We start from the raw sequence: 17,599 nt of genomic DNA, 5'->3' as shown, positions 1-17,599 counted from the left end.
AGGAATTTAGATGAGCACTGTATATATGGAGTGCTTGCTTTTGAGCACATGATAAGATGTATATGCAAAAACCGATCTTGCTAGTAAGACTCTAAAACAAGCAGATAAAGTTCTTCCATTAGAAAACCAGTTTGAGGCAAGATTAGAACCAATTTATAACTGTGAACTATTGTGCTCTATTGTTGGACCAAACATTTCTGTAAATTGATTTTTATAACCAATAGGTGAACAAAGATAACCTGTTACATTATTGTTGCATAATAGAGCAAATAATTATTGCCAAAACATTCAGAATTTTATTATTTAAGATTGGAAATCTAAATCCATTATCTTACAAGCAAATGAAAAAACCTTAAATAGGTCATGAACAAAATGGAAAAGAGTATTTTATCCATGCTGGTTTAGGAGGTTATTTCCATAATTGTAAAAACCATGACTGTTTAGGTATGGAACATTAAATTAAAACCAGTTAATAACAACTTAAAACTAACGACCACTTCAAAGGAAGAAGTATCAAGACAGGCTTTTTACAGCAGTATGCATTGGAAGGATGAGACATAACAGCTTTCTGGGTGGCATCTGGGCTGGGCTGGCATCAGTGGGAGTTAGTACACTACTGTGGCAGTGCCCAGAGGAAAACAATCTCCATTTCTATGGTGAATTTCAGAGTTGTAGAGAACCTTACATCTTGGGTCATAGTTTATAGTGAAGGACATCCAATCATGACTGATTTTCAGAGTTGTAATGCTTTTCTAATAGATAGTAATAGGGGCCTGTAAAATGACTTTGTTGGAAGCACATCTGATTTAATTTAAATTACTTTCCCTGCAAAAATATCTGTGACTTCCATATTTCTCTTGAATGTTTTGAGAAAAAAACATACCAGAATTTGTTCTCTCTGACTTGGACTTACTGATCCATATCAAAATCTCTGTCGGAACATGTGGTGAGCACCCATCCACTTTTCTCTGGAGCAAAAGTGAAAATGGCTGACTGGTAACCCAGGAACAGTGTGCAGCCAGAATAATTTAGGCTTTCTCCTGAAATGAAAACCTCTCAGGAACAGGCCTTTCATGTGAGCTGATATATAGTTACAACCCCTGGCAAAACCAGAAATATCCCATGAGAACTCATCTGTCATGATTTCAGCACTGCTACTTCTGGCCAGCACAAAGGAACACAGAAACCATAGGAAAAGAGAAAAGAGCAGGGAAAGCTGAATACTTTTGATACCTCTGTAGTTTGGGACACAGCTTTTGTAAGGCAATCCTTGGGTTAGTCTGGCCACCTTTTTAGTTTTGGTATAAGCCAGGACTGAGCAATTACAGGCATTTTTTTTGGGATAGACAAGAAAAGAGGCTACAGAAGACAACACTAAGCTGCCACATGGCACTTAATGAGAAAGGTCCCAAACCAAAGAATACTGAAGTCTGTGGAAAAAGCCCTGTGACATCAATATGCTCAGAGATTAGAAACAAAACATTAGTGGTGTTTTCAAAGGCAAAGGAGGCCTTTATAAAAACATTTATATTGGGCCTCATGTTAAGATTATGTAATTGGATAACTCAATTGTTGAATTACTATATAGCATAATGCAAACATATCTTGATCAAATTAATTTCAGGTTACTGCTCTGCACTTTTGTTCCATAACTGCTATTTGCAACACACACAAAATGGGTTGTGACAAAAATTCAAGGCAGATTTAGCAGGTTTATTGTCCCCTGATCTGAAATGTCTCAAAGAACAGGAGGAGACTGAGATGAAGTGAGGACAGGTCATTCAGCTGTGGGGGCAGAAGGGAGAGAAGCTCAAGGAAGACCTGTGGAGGAATCACCTAGGGCAACTCAGGAAAGGGGAAATTGAGAGCGTTAAGTTGAGCAGTTGCAGGATAGTTTTAGATTTTTTTCAGATATTTAGATATGCGACCTGTCATTTCTCTTTGTGCATTCTCTACAGGGCTGACCAGAGGTGAGAATCTCAAGATTAAATATTCAAGGAAGCAAAAGGACGTTTTCATTTTACAGATTTGTGTAATAAAGAAATATCTTTCTAGGTTTTATCTTCTATCATTAAGATACCAGACAAATTCTTTGAACACTTCTGATGTAATTTTAATTATAAAGAGGATCACAGCTTGCAGTTTGAGAAACAGGCCTGTCAGGAGACTGCAAAATATTCTCAGTCTGTGCTATGCACATAACACACCAAACCTTTCTGGTATTCACACAGATCTCCATTTCAATGGAGTTCACCTTGGCAGCCCATAACAACTGATTCAATCACTGAAAGTTAAATGAAAAAATCTACCATTTAAAACACCAACCTTGTACTATATAACTTTGAATTGAAAACAAAATAACAGAAAGCAACATGATCCTCTGGGACATGCCTGCCTTTAGCCAGCTGCAGAACAAAGGGCAGGAATCCAAGGGAAAGGCAATTTAATATCCTGAAAAAAGCACACCATTACATTCTTATAAATAGTATGGTGTGACTCCTTATTGGCATGGATGAATTGGATTGTACAATTTCTTACTGTAGCTAGTACAGAATGAGAGATATACTTGATCTGCCTGCTGTTATTTAAATTACGTTGCAACAGAGCTGGAGAGTAAGGCTGCTGGTCAATTGCTACTACTTTTTTCTTTGGCATGGTTTCAGATCTCTCTCTAAAATGGAACATTTTACATTGAAAACTCTAGGATGATATTCTTTGAAAAAGTTAATCTAAGAAGGTAAAAAGCACAAATTAACTATTTTTATTCTTTCTCGTCCTGTCTCCCAAATACCAGAAGAGCGAAAATAAAACAAGCACAATATATAGCTACTTCTCTTTTTTGGTGGCTGACATGGAAGAATATTAGAAAACTTCATCAATTTAGTTGCACTTCTTTCAAACAGTTAAGACAGATAAACACATTCAGCTATCAATGTATCACCAAGCACACTGGACTCTTGTTTCACAAGTGCACACAATTTGCTAAGTTCCATAGTCCCTGCTGTGAGAAGTATCAGAGATATCGCTCATTAAAATTAAGCACTGAAGTCCTCAAGCAACTGAGGTTCTTCATGCCAGTACAGATACAACTAAACCAGCAACAAACCTACTGGCTGCTAGAGACATAAGCTGCTGCTTCCTGACCCCAAATTTACAGCAGTTCACTAGGTCATTTATCTGCATTTTCAAGTCAAAATTTAATTATCTGCATTCCAGGAAAGTAAGAGCAGAAAAATTACTTCTTTTGAGCTTTAAAACACCAAATACCAATGTGAAGAATACTAACTGCTAAGAATTTTAGCACCTGTTGGGAATTTTGCTTAGGTCTCACTTATGAAATTAATCTAATGATATAGGATCTACAGCTATATTAGTCCAAGATTATGGTATGAACTGAAAGCAGAACCAGTCTCTGACACTATGGTTTACTTCACACTTTAGCAAACAAGAACAACAAAAGATCACGCAACAACTTCATGGCTGCTTGCACTGCCAGGCTTCCAGAGTAACGTTATTTCTTCCTTCTGGTCCTGGAAAGAAATATTTTCTCCTACATATAGATACTCTCACCCTCAGTGGCATTCTGCCATTGAAGTATCTACAAAATGGTGCTGTCCCTCTATGTTTCACGATATTAACACTAAAATTAAAGTGTAATAAACCTTCCTCATGATTCTAGCCAAGTGCATCAAGTCTCACACATGAGCTGAGGAAGCTCTGTGCTAGTGCTATGTTCAGTGGCATATTCCCTGAATTCTCCTGAGAGTGAGATACTCCATAGACTCCTAGACAGCCTGCCTTCAGCTGGCCAGAACTCCTGGGTGTACTGGAGAGTGAACAGCTGGATGCTCTCAGACCTCAGACAGAAGTAAGCTGCTGGGTAATCTTGGAGGCAAAACCATTGCTGAATGGTCCAGAATTTATGAAGTGAAGGAATTCTATTCTGTGACAGTGCAGAAGTAGAGGGTCAGTGCTTCTAAGACTTCCCACAGATTCCAGCTGTGAAGACAGGATAAGTTCTTGTTTCCATACACAACGAAGGGAAATTTCCATATGCTTCCATTTAACTTCTGCATCTGACTGTGGTATGCATTTTTTTGAGGCCTTCCACACAGAGCTCAGGGTTCTGATACTTCTCTTTCTGAATCCAGTGATAACAAACCCCAGGTTTCAGGGCATCTCAGATATTTTCCTTATGTGAGATTCCACTTTTGGTCTGATATTTTGATCTTGAGAGCAGATACAACTCTCAGTAGCTTCAGTGGGAGTTTGTTCTCATAGCCTAAAGACCTGGGTCTGTTCTGAGACCCTCTTTCATGAAACATTCCCAGTCATGCTGGGTTGAGGCAAAGGCATAAACCACAACTCCAAAATGTGATGTTCACAGAGTTTGGGATATTTGGGATTTATTTTGAGTGATCTTTAATTAATAGCACTGTACTCCATGATGTGCTGCCAAAATCATAGAGACATATTTATCAGGAATAAGTGGAGCTGTGAAGACACACTGGTCCAGCCACTGGTATGAGCTGTACAAGTCTCACAGGAATCCTGTCAAACTGGTAGGTAAGGTGAGAGACACTTCACTAGTGTGGACTTTGGATTAGTGTTTTGCATACAGTGAAAAAATGGTTCCTATTTCACTGATAAAAATGAAATGGAAATGACAATCTCACAAGTGGAAGTTCAAGATTCTAGCACACAGTATCTTCTGATTTCACTTCTTCCTCCCTCAGAACTGTGTTTGGATGATTTTGAATGTATTTCCAAAGACTTAAATGCAGGTATAGATAATAGTCCTTAAAACATTTAAATAGTCCAGTGGTAGTTATAAATGACAACTTTTGCAAGTTTATATATACAGAAAACAGGCCAATGGTCATCTTGGTTCTAGTTCTGCTCTCAGCTGAAACCAGTGGCAAAGCCCATTTCACTGTGAGGTGAGGAGAAATGAAGATTCATATTGTCCCCTACATGAAAATACAAGTATAATCTATCTGCTTTCAATACAAACGAGCAGAGTCCAGAGGACAAAGGAAGCAGCTGTAAATGGGTTACATTTCAGACTCATACTTGCAACACACCACTCTCTGCTCTAAGTAACAAGAAGGAGCAATAGTACTTACTCTTCTTCCCTTAGGTCCCTGTGGCCCTGATGGTCCTCGTGTCCCTGAAGGTCCCTACATGTCAAACAAACTTATTATTCATTGTCTTCTAAACACAGATTTCTGAAATTTACAAGGCTTATGCACCTTGAGCAACAATCAAGGCAAGAAATCCAAATCAATCACTTTCACTCATGGTTGAAATTCAATTAATTGTGTTTGTACAATTTATATAGAAAAATCTAAATAGCAGACTATATAACTTTATTCTCGCAAAAAAAAATTATGTGACTTTTGGATAGATTACTTCTGTCTATCATCCCAAAATTTTTAAATGATACTTGCATTTCAGTAACATTGTGTTAAAAAGCATTAATATTTTCTGATAAAAGGTTCAGTTTTTATCTGTATTGAAGACCCATGGTAGACAAATTATAACAATTATACACAGCAAAATAGAACATAATTTTTTTTGATTAACAATTAAACTAAACACAGAATGAATATATTTAAATTATATTAGGCATCAATGAATTAAAAAAATGTTATGCAATTATTAACCATCCTTGAAAAATTCTATCCCCCTACTTGTCTCAACTGAGTGATTTTTAAATGGGTGAATAAATAATATAATTACTTTTCCCCTCTCTCATGGATCATCCTGGAAAAGAGGAATTGAACAGACTCTGACTGAATTCACAACTGTTTTATAGATTACAGTACAAACAAGAAACCATTCCTAGCTTCAGCAAAGCAAAAAGACAATTTAAGAATAGCACATTTTATGTCAACCAAAGCACCCCTCTATACCTACAGGTAATCCTTCTGGCCCCACAGATCCAGGGCCTCCTGGAGGTCCTGGATAGCCCTAGAATTAAAATAAACATAGAAAAGACAGAAAAGTTCAATCTAAATGTTATTATAGCAACAGTAGTAAATCCAGTTACTTACCTGAATAACTGGAGGTAAGTTAACAAAATATTTAATTCTGCAAAATTTATTCCCAAAATTTTGTTTTAAAACTAGATGCTTTATTGGATATATCCTAGTAGTCATTAAATCAACCTGGGAAGTTTTCCCCCACACAGGCACTAGCTGGCAGGGGTGTACTGAATCAAAAGCTGCTGAGTTCTAAATGAATTTCAACTCCTCTTGAGAAGGCTGTGACAGTGGGAACAGAAAGTGGACACATCTTGGTGTGGGCAAAACTGGCCCAGACCAAATGGCAGGACCAGCTCTTGTCTGAGGACTGCAGTGACCTACTACTGGGAAAGGTTCTCACTGCTGTAACTTAAGTGGATTTACCTATGGCAGTAAGCATTAATAACAGCCCAGGAAAAGCAGTTGTTAAGACTGGATACTACATTAGTAAATCCTTGTTTATTAATCTCCCTAATAAGATTTTTTTCATGGATCAAAAGCCACTCGTCAAAGGTAAATCTAGATTAGAGAGATTTAATGAAGCACAGAATGCTTCAAAAATCAGTGGTTCTGCATGGATCACTAAGTTGGTCTGCAGACTCAGAGTACTTGATCTCCTCCTTGCTAATGGATGTCCTAAGAATAATTACTGCAAATACGCAATAATATCTTTGTCCATGGCAAGAACATCACCCACTGCACCACGCTCAGCCCACATCTGCAATTTCTGTGTAAGGCCATGGAGATCTCAGCCCTGCCAACCACAGCAGTGTCAGAGGGAGCAGGATGCAGCACCTACCACGTTACAGATAAAATCCCCATCATCTCCTGGCAGTTAAAACTTTAAGTGCTCTATATTCTCTCTGGAGCTTTCACAGTGCTTGCAAGCAAACACACAATCAAGCCTTAAGCATCTTTTCTAGAGAATTCCAACAAGAACATGGCCATGGGCACATGTGTTCGATCTTCACTTCTGTACCCCAACACACAACCATGGCAGTGACCTCTGGGCTGTGCAGTTCTGCATGAAGTGCTGTGTCCTGTTTTAGGACCAGTGGTGTTGTCAGGAAGTCAGGCCCCTCACAAGAGTGGCACCCAGGAGCTGTTTGGGAAGCGCTGGGCAGTAGAATCAGAGGTGATGCTAGTTACTAGTCTATCTACTAGAATAACCTGGGTTACCCCAGTTTACTCAGGAAGTGGATACCTTACTTTCCCTCCTTTTTATTTATTAAGGTTGCTTAGAGTAATTTATCAAAAATGCAGTTGCTCTGTTGTTTCATTCCGCAGATCACTTTGCAATATCACTGCTGCAGGGGGCATAAAACTATTTAATAAAACTTTGTAGGAACTATGCATCATAAATACTACTCTCCCATAAGGCCTACACAGCCAGAAGGGTGAGAATTTATTACTGTTTTGGAGAGTAAAGTGCCTTTATAAGTAACATAATTGTGGATTCTACATTACTTGTAACTTACCATGACACCTTTTTCTCCAGGAGGACCTACAGGTCCTGGACTGCCTCGCTCTCCCTTTAACAACAAAAAAAAAAAAGAAAAAGAAAATAACATTGAATATTCTTTCCCTTTTTCCATGTCCACTGAGCATACCTGGCAGTGCATAACTATTGGTTGAGAGACTGCCCTTCAGAAACAGTGCAGAGACCTTTTTTTTTTTTTTTTTTAATTTCTGCATTCCTTCCTCCTACAAGCCTAATCATCTTTTGGAAAAGTGATAAAACTGAGTTCTTGTGTCTCCTATTTTCCTAGACTGAAGAGGAGGTTTGATACTACATCAGCCTCTGAGAACTGCTGCTAGAAGATCCATTTTCTCTCTGTTGAGTGCGCCGTATTTATAGTACGTTCCTTAATCCATAAAACTCAGGATAACAAACAAAGAAAAAAGAAAATTTTGCTTCTCTCTTCCTCTTTTCTTCAGTATGTGTTAGGAAAGCACAGATCTAAAAGGAAGGCCAGCCCTTCAACAGCTGCTGAAGCAACATGAGTGGGGAAGCAAGAAGGGTCTCTTTCTGGTCTTACATGCCTTTTCACCTTTCATTCATTTCACATCCAGCCCAAATATCAGACTTAGCTGCAGATTATCCTCAGAAGATTACACTTTTATTACAGATCGTACACATGACATAGTAATAACACTGTATTTTATATTGCATACTTTAATTATGCTGGAAATACATTTGTCATTTAAATCCACATAGCATGTTTACCTTGCACTACTTAATCCATAAGAGAGGAAGACAACAAATTCTACAGAAACAGCATAGCAGTGACAATTATTGCACCATGAAGAAGCTTCCTTCCAATTGCTGTTGATAAATTAATTAGTCTTTTACTGCCTTTCCTCTCCTAGCTAAACTCCTAGCAGCAGCACAAGGTAATCTTTGCTGGGCCAAGTGTAATTATGAAGAACAAGAATCCTTTGACAGGAAATTCTAAGACAATATTATGATGAAAGCCATATGAGATTTGTCTAAATTTTAGTTTTAACAAGCAGGGATTTCCACTGATGTATTTCCTTTCACAGATTATATAAATTATAATCAGATTTTCATGGAAGTACTAATAGTAGATTAAGACTTTCTCAATAAAATATCTAAATAGCAGACACCATTCTAGGTGAAATAATTTAGCCCTGCAGGAAAGAAATACAAATGGTGCTGCATCATTCTGACAAACAATTATGGTTTTATCATAATTGAAGCTGACATGCCATCCAGTGATAGTTTCCTGTTTTTGAGTTTTCAAATACTTTACCTAAATAAAGCCATGTCAAATACACTTAAGCTATTTATACTGCTCTAGTCACGTTGAGTCTGCCAAACTTTGCTTTCACAAACACAACTGTTACTGCACAGCAGACAAAACTCACAGTATTGTCTTTTTTATTCAGACAATGTATACAGCCAAGTTTTACCTTTCTACTTTTGCCTTCGTTATGCATTAGTGCAAAACCAGTGACTACTGCATAAAACAAGCATAATTTATGCCAGTTTCTCTGAAACAAGCGCAGTGTATAGTAAAGTGATATAATGTAAGATATCAAAACTATCAACTCTAAATTGACTGTGAAGTAAAATCAAGGGTATCAGATACATAACTCAAATAACAACATTTGGATTACCAGTTATTACATCCCCGTGCTCTGAAATAGCTACAGGAATATTAGCTCTGACAGTGGTCTGTAAATGATCTCTCACCAGTACTTCATCACCCCTACGGTTTTCAAAGCTGCTGAGTAGTCAGATCCATTATTATACCTTTTCACCAAGGCTTCCAGATGGCCCAGCTTCTCCAGGTAAACCAGCTGATCCCTGTATAAAAAGAAAGAAGACTTTTACTTGCATGGTGCTTATGCCAGTTCATGGTCAGCAGCTCTCCAGCAACAGAGCAGGGCCCATTTCGTGCACCTGTGGGAAAGTGAGGGCTGCACGAGTTAGCCTGGCTCACAGACCATGCAGAAGGACCACTGCATCCAGACACAACAGCAGCAAATAGCTACTGCCAGAAGGGAAATTACAGTAGTTTTATCACAATACTACCCTACCAGCTTAGATCTGCCACTGAGCTCAATCTTGCACTGCTAAAAGCTTTACAAACATACCATTAAAGGTGATAATTGCTCTTCTAGGCCTTCAGTCTGACCACAAATTTCAAAGGGAATAAATTCAGTGGAACAAAGTAAAATGCAGTCAAAACAAAAATTATATTGGATCAGGTGTTGTCAGAATTTTCCCTTCAAGATTAGGAGCCCAAAATGCCTTTGAAGTCAGAGGATCAGCACCTTTCAGGCATTCAAAAATGAAAAAATTCTCTCCTGAGGCTCGTTCACAAATTTCCACTGAATAGAATGAGTACCACCATATGGGATGGGAAACATGAGAGAAAGTACTTTTAAAAACCTTATTCCCAGTGCTTAAAATACCGACTTTATTATGAAACCTAAAAGAAAAAGAAATTATAGTGCAAGGTTCCAGCTGAGAAAAATATGACACATTGAGCGTGAAGAAAAAGCACTAAGTGCCCAGAGTACATTGCACAACTGCTCTTGGAGCACGGCAGAAATGTGGAAGCTCCCAGAAGTGATATGATACACAACTGTCCAATGTCTGTAACACTTTAAAAAGGGGGAAAAAAAAGTCAATTATGTCAATTCACACATTGGCATTGCCATTTCCGTATGTGTAGGAAGGAACTAGCATTAGTAGCACTACTTGGCATTGAAGAGTGATTTAAAAAAAAAAAGCACATTACTTTTTAAAAATAAAAATGCAGCCTTTATCTGTAGAATTTGAATACAGATCAGCCGCAAGTAGTTCAACAGAACAGGTGCAAAGTAAGTAGAGATTTTATGATTATTTGTTGTCTTGGACTGCTAGCTACTCTGGAAATCCCACAATTTAAACATACTGCAATGAGCCATTGATACAGCTATCTTTGAGGCTGACAATATTGGCACAAATTACTTTATGGAAGGAACTAAAGAGATAAGCAGGCATCTCTATGGCTTCTGGACTGATATATTATGTGTGGGAACTTGTGTATTGTATGTCAGAACTGAGATGTCTCTTGGCTTAGCAACAGCCAAAGATTGGTCCTGCTGATACTGGCACTAAGGCAACAGCCCAGACGTCACTGGCAGCAATGAGGGACTTCTGTGACGAACTCTGAGAGCGAAAGGTCCCAGTCAGAGCCAAGAGCAGGCCTCAGTACCAGGCAGAAATCTGCGACAAAGAATTACCCTGTACTCCTGCTTATCAAGATAAGAGGTGTGGAGGTACAGTTTCAAAATGCTAAAGACTAAACACTTTGATTCCCTTATTCCAGAAAGAAGACATCATTAGAGCCAAGGTGAAACTCAGACCTGTTCTCTTTCCACAGAGACACTCCCGATCTCCCACCCAATGCCACACTGTTTACAGGACTGAAGATGTTGATCAGAAGAATGGGGAACTGTGCCTTGCCCCAGCAGTGAACCATTCAGTATACAGCCTCTGATCAAGTTCTCTTTTCAGTTCAGAGGTACTGTCTTCCTGACTTGGTTGCTCTGGGCTGAAAGAGCAGGAATGACTAGGAAGCAGTGACTGTGAATGTGCTTTTGTATTCCCTAGCACATTAGGGCAAGCCTACGGCAACCTCCGGAGCGAGGATAGAAGCTGGCTAGTAAATAGCAACTTTCCTATACATTAGGAATTCCTCAAAAGTAGTTAAGTAAAAGCAAAAACACTAAGAAGGTTGATACAAAGGATGTAAAAGAAACTTGGCATGACTGGAATTGGATATGTATGGAAAACAAAACAATGGTCAAGATGACTTGAAGTGAAGCCAGTGAAATGCTAAAAGCAACAGGGACTTCAGAAGGTATGAAGGGGAAAGAAATTAATGACAGGTAAACCAAATGCTCTTCCAGCCCTCCATTCAAAACAGAGGTCAACTGTCTGAAACTGAGAAAATGCTAGGGCTGGTATGTACAGAGGCAAGAGTGCAAAAGAACTTCCTTAGGAATATAATTTTGGATCTTCAAAAAATTAATAGCATTCAGTGAAAAGAAAGTACAGAGGGCAAAACATCTTGTTCTGTCAACATATTAGCCATAAAGTGATGTTTTCCCCACAGACTTTCTGTAAGATCATGTGGCTCTTAAAATCCCAGATTTGGACTGGCTTGTTACAAAGACCAGCTACTAGAACTGGATTGAGGTTTCAACTCTTTCTCCATTTTATGTAAGAGAATGAATACAGTCCAAAGCTGATCTGTAGAACCAATGTCTTCCAGCATCCCTTCAGTCCTCTGGGGAGCAGTGGTGAATTCCAAATATAAAATTGAATGTATTAGAAAACAAAAAAGTGAAGCAAAAAAAATCCTGAAGTGTTTAAAAAAAGAAATCAGCAGCTTATTAAGAAATAGTCATCAACTTTCATTCACAAGGACTTGTGTAAAAGTCTCCAGTGACAATAACAGCATAACAGCAGCATTTTAGAAACCTTCTTGACAGGAGCATTTTGTGGAAAATGAATCAGAGACCAGATCTCACAACTAACACATGCCTGTGAAAGACAAAAACATCTTGCTGGGGCATATGCTCCGTGTTAGAAACTGGACTGTAGCTGAATAATTGAAAACACATTGCACACTTAGTGCAAACCCAAGTATGGAGTAATCCATTGAAAAACCTGGTAGTTGGAAGTGAATATACAGCTGGTTCCAAACATTTCTGTGGCAGCAGTTACCCGCCGTGTTCTTCTGTGATAATTGAAAATTTTCCAATCCAATGTTATTTCATTTACAGTTCAGCATTCTCAAACATTTTTATTCAACATTCATTTAATGAGATGACATAATAAATTTTTAATACTATCTTGTCACAATAACATTTTTCTATTAATTTTCTGTCTGTTGAGAAAATTACTTGGTTATCAACCAGAGGTTATAATCCGAGTGAAAATCTGTGATTTGCTACTGCCAATGGAGAAAGTGAGTAAGAGCAGAGATGCACCATATTTGTACCTTGCAGCTGATATTTCACTCAATTCATTAAAGGACTCAAAAATTCAACTACTTGAATATTTGAAGGGCAAAATGTACTGGCACCAATCACTTAATCTACAGCAATTTTAAGAAAGAAATATATGGGTTAAATTTTGCTTCCAGTAACACCAGTGTAAGGGTAATTCTGTTTAATAGTACTTGTAGAGGAATCCTTGCATATAAAGGAAGCTGCCTGAGACAGTGGGAGCAGGATGTGCTCACTGATAGAACCTGGGAAGCTAAACTGCAGATACCATGTGCAGGTACTGTTCCTCTAGCTGAAACCAAACGATAAAGAGAACCACTAGCAAAAAATCCTTCAAGAAAAATGAGCAACAGCTTGATAAAGCTAACCTCTAGTACTGTAACCTCTTTCCCCACTCTTCTGGGCAGGAATTACAGTGTATCAGGTCTCATAGGGTAAAAACAAGAATCACAACATAAGACGCAGAAGTATCATTATTACCATTCACTGTTAAGGCTTCATAGAACTTACAACAATCTCTATCCAACTGGTTTCTGAAAGCAGCTGAAATAGTTCCTTCTTTGGAAGCCCTTGGCAATGTCCCATGCATTCACTAGGCTTCGAAAAAAAAAAAAAAAGGCTTTCCTCAATTGACTTATCTTTTGGCCTATGGTTTAAAATTCTCTTTTGTATAACCCTAAAGCCCAGACTTCTCAGGATAATTCAAAGAACTCCTTCTGTTGAGCATCCTGAACACATCATTTAAAGTTCACTTAATCTTTTCTTCAAGCAAAAGAAATTGCAGTTTCCATTCTCCCTGAATTATGCATCCCTGGTGCCTAATCCAGCTAATTTTTACCTCCCTGAAAGATGTGGTAATTGCTTTATGGTAATTCTTCCCAAAAGCAACTCAGCTGAGAGGCACATGGCCTGACTGCAGCATTTTCTTGCCATTCACAGACTCTTGCAGCCTGACCATTTGCAGCTGGCTCTGGAGCTGCCATCGACAGCCTGAACATCACTGGTTTTCCTTTGCTGCACTGTAAGGTTTTCTTTTCATGGCAAAGCACATTTTGTTTCAGCTTGGTTTCCTTCTGTTGTTTCAAAAACTATTTGCAACCAGTGAACTTTGCTGACATGTAATTTCTGAAGATTATTTTTCCAGGATTTGTGTTCATGAACTCTGCTTTTTGACACCAGTTGCACATACTGCAGCTGACAGTTATACCCTTGTACTCTGTCTCAATGTGTGTATAAATGTCAGTGATTTCTAATGCAGAAGTGTATGGGCTGAATTTATTTTACAGAGGTGGCAAGGAAAAACAGGAATTAGCTTGTACTTAGCTATTCAGAGTGGCACAGCCTGGGTAAACACTAGCATTATCAAACGCTAAAAAAATCCTGGAAAACAACTGTTTCAATTTCAGATGAGTTGCATTTTGTGCCATAAAAGCTGAGAAATAAATCATTTCTTAAATCATTCCTGACATTTTAGCAAACAGATTATTTGTATGAAATGCTTGAAGTTTGTTTCAAATATTTGCTCTCCATCACTGAGCAGCATCTTATCTAAGCACAAAAAAATCCAGTTGCACATGTCAGCAAAGTCAGATTTTCCCCCCCCAAAACATAAGGGGAATTTTCTCAGTAGCTGAAGGGGTTGTTTCTTTTGGCATGACTTCCAAAAGGTTTTGTCTCATCAGCAGTGTACATTTGCTGTGTCTGCTGCTCCCTTACTTCTCACTATCTTAACCAATCCCTCTTCAATTGGACCTGATGGTCCTGCACTTAACCAAATACCCTGCAGCAACGAACAGCTGCTGGTTCTACCACAGCTCAGGGCTCTGCTGAACCAAGGAGCCCCACCTGAACCTGCCTCCCTTCCCCTTTAAACAAGCACAGCATATGCTGTAGCCAGATAAACAGTTTTTGTTGCAGGACTTGGTTAAGGAATAGTGTCTGAAGTCTGACTTTAAGCACATTCCTGATATACTCTAAAATGTGTGTCATTTAAGCTTATGACCACAGTGAACATTTTATAAATTTGGTCTACTCTCTTTCCACAGTGGACAAGCACCCAGAAATATTTTGGCACAAATGTGCTCTGAAGAATCAGCAGCTTCGTGTGACCTAAGAAATGTTGGATACTATGGCTCCTAGGCTATTGACAGAGCTGTATTTCAGCACTTATTCCACCTTACTAGGCTGAATAACCAAGTGTTATACTCCAATCTCCTGCTCTTGCAATTTCCCTGTTAGTGCAGAGTTATCTGTACTTTTCTAAGCAGGTATTAAGCAGGATCTGGGAAAGCAGCTACAGAAAAGGAATAACTATTTTGGCACCTCAAACAGCAGTGGCAGATATATATTAGTGAAAGACAGGAGATGAATGATACCAGGAGAAGTAAGCAAATCAAAAGAAACAGAAGAAAAATATTGGTGCAACCCTTTGGTATTAATAGCAGACAGGCACATGTGGTCATGGTGTAATTTGCTATGAATTCAGCATTTACAGGATTTATTATTGCAAAATTGCTTCTTTGGACAGCTTATTCAGGAAACACACTAGTTATCATTTGGAAAACTGGAATGCTGTGTTGGATTCCCCATTGCTGAAAAACAGTAGAATATATTTTAACCATGGGCTTAAAAATACGTGTTCTATCCTGTAATTTGAAGAAGTCTGTCAATGGAGATAATGAATAAACAGAAAACCATAGACAAGCCAAAAAGGGAGGCTGGTGGGGTCGTGGTGCAGAAGGGAGAAACCAAATACACAGAATTTTTTAGACACTGAGCTTACTATCGACTTTTTAGCAATTTCTTTTTCCCTTTGCCTTTACTATTAAATAAACTGTACCGTAGTTGCACATTTTTTACTGCTATTTGTACAATTCCTCTTTGTATTTAGTGTCACCAAGCATCTGGTAGCACAAAATTCAACAAGGCATCAGTAAGGACAGATACCTTACTCCATACCTGTTTTTGACTCCATCTTGAAATCTGTCCCAGCCACAGATAGCACTTGTACTTTGCTCTTGTACTTTGTCTTCTGTTTTTCAAACTTTTCGTTTGTTTGTTTTGTGTGTGGCATGTTTGACTCCAGAGATTACCTCATGCCACCAGAGCCAATACTGAATAGCAGGGAGTGGATTTATCTGTGAATTAAGAAGTTTGTACTCTATGTGCATGCCAAGGGAAAGAGAAATTACTTGTTACAAACAGAAGCTGTTGAGAAGCTGGAAGTAAAACCTGCATCCAAAGCATACAGAAGTGAATATTTTGCACCAGGGCTCACATCTGGAAAATCATTTTATGCATATGAGAAAAACCATCCTCTTCCTGTCTTTCAATTTTTTTGGAAAAGGTGAACTGTTACAGATTTCAGTGGTGACTGAAGTGAAGGAAAGAGGTTTTGAAAGGTCTGAGAGTTGAGTGTGCTTGTGTCTCCTCTTGGTGTTTCACCATTGGCCTTAATGACAATATAATATTTATTATACCCTTAAAGATCATGTAGTGGGCCCTAGTCCTCTTCTGCCAGATAATGCAAAGGTAACATAATAGGATCAAGGGCCTATGAAGCTCATTTGATTAGATACATGTACATAAAGCAAAAGACATTCTACAGTCCACAGTTAAAAATAAGAAATATTTATCAATAACTTAGAAACTATTTCAGTTGCCAGGTATCATGTGCAATCCTGTATCACTTGCAAATTCTTCAAATATCACATGTGGGAAATGGTAATTATAATGGGCCATAATTACGTTTTTTTATAATACTGTAACAGAGCTCCAACAGCCCCTTGTTTGGCATAGAAAATATTATTTCCTTCTTGCAGCTTGACCCTGAATATGGTTAGGTAGGTGGTATGATTATTTTATTCAACATCACTGCAACGTATCATCATTGATTGTGTATTTGAGCTAATAATTGTGAGATAGAATGGAGCTCTTCTAGTGGTGAAAGATACTACTTTCATAAAAAAGATCTGAGTCATGGAAAATTTGTCCACTGAATTCAAGACCACTGAAAAAATTCTATGTCAAATCCAGAAACTTAAGGTTAAGCAAGTAGCTTCTGTGACTGCTTTATGTACTACAGTTCATGTAAGGACTTAAGACTGAGCCTAGCTTTGTCTTCTGTTGAGGGTTTTGGTGCATGTGGCACTATTCAACGTAGTAAGTGCTATCAATTTTCCCTAACTTGTTACAGGCTGAAAACCAGAGTTCACATGTAATAAAAGCTGCATTTAGAGATATGCTGGATGACTCTCAAGGGGACCTTATGGTCTGGCATGGCACTGTTGGCTCCTGTTTAAGCAGATACTTCTAATTGAGAGTCCAACTTCTCAGTGCCCTTCCCCAGAACACAATCTCCAGAGTGCCCAGCAGAGCTGGACTTGACTCACAAGCAGTTTGTAAAATTTCAGCACTAACCAACCATCTGATGAGTTGCCTGAGGTACATCTGCTCAGTATTTTGCAGACAATGGGGAGCTAACTCTGACTACCAACTAAGGTGGACAGAGTTTATGTGAGTACAGCACTAAGCCCAAACCAGTGTGTGGTATCTCTCCTCGGCATACATCAACTCTAGAAATAAAATCAATGTAGTCATGTTCTAGACAACATTTGGGTAACTCAACTATGGGCCAACAAGTTCACATCTGCTCATAAATCCCAGACAAAAGTTAAAAATACAGAAGGGCAGGGGATGAAATTAAGTAGAGAGAATTTCAAGGCAGTATGTTTAAATGACAATTATCAACTAAAAAGGCACCTACAGTGGAAGAACTGAGAGAGGTAAGGCCTTTAAAAAAAGAAGGATAGGAGACTGTGGATCTCAACTGAATAACAACACACTACTGTAAAAGTGAGCACATTTGTGCAAGGAGTAGACTTGCAAGAAGCAGTGTTTCCCTTCTCTCAATTCTGAACAGTTTAGGCAGTAAGCTCAAGTCATAGATGTTTGCATGAATTGGAAACAGACTACAGGGGAGTTAGAATGTGACTTAAATAATCTCAAAAACATGACAGGCTAATTGAATTGGGACTGTTAAG

At 38.5% G+C, this 17,599-nt stretch overlaps 1 protein-coding gene across 1 annotated transcript in view; it reads right to left on the bottom strand.

The window, feature by feature from the left end:
* The window catches only part of COL24A1 (collagen type XXIV alpha 1 chain), a gene marked incomplete at both ends in the record, with an annotated part of 126,011 nt that overhangs the window by 35,577 nt on the left and 72,835 nt on the right, over positions 1–17,599 (bottom strand). Inside the window, 4 exons of the mRNA XM_082287615.1 lie at positions 5,127–5,180; positions 5,920–5,973; positions 7,505–7,558; positions 9,304–9,357. Coding sequence (XP_082143741.1) covers positions 5,127–5,180; positions 5,920–5,973; positions 7,505–7,558; positions 9,304–9,357 — 216 coding nt within the window. The remainder of the gene's footprint in view (positions 1–5,126; positions 5,181–5,919; positions 5,974–7,504; positions 7,559–9,303; positions 9,358–17,599) is intronic.

Source organism: Coloeus monedula (assembly GCF_965178545.1).
Source record: "Coloeus monedula genome assembly, chromosome: 9".
NCBI lineage: Eukaryota > Metazoa > Chordata > Aves > Passeriformes > Corvidae > Coloeus > Coloeus monedula.
Note: the sequence above shows the minus strand (reverse complement) of the source record. Positions and strands in the feature narration are given on the sequence as shown.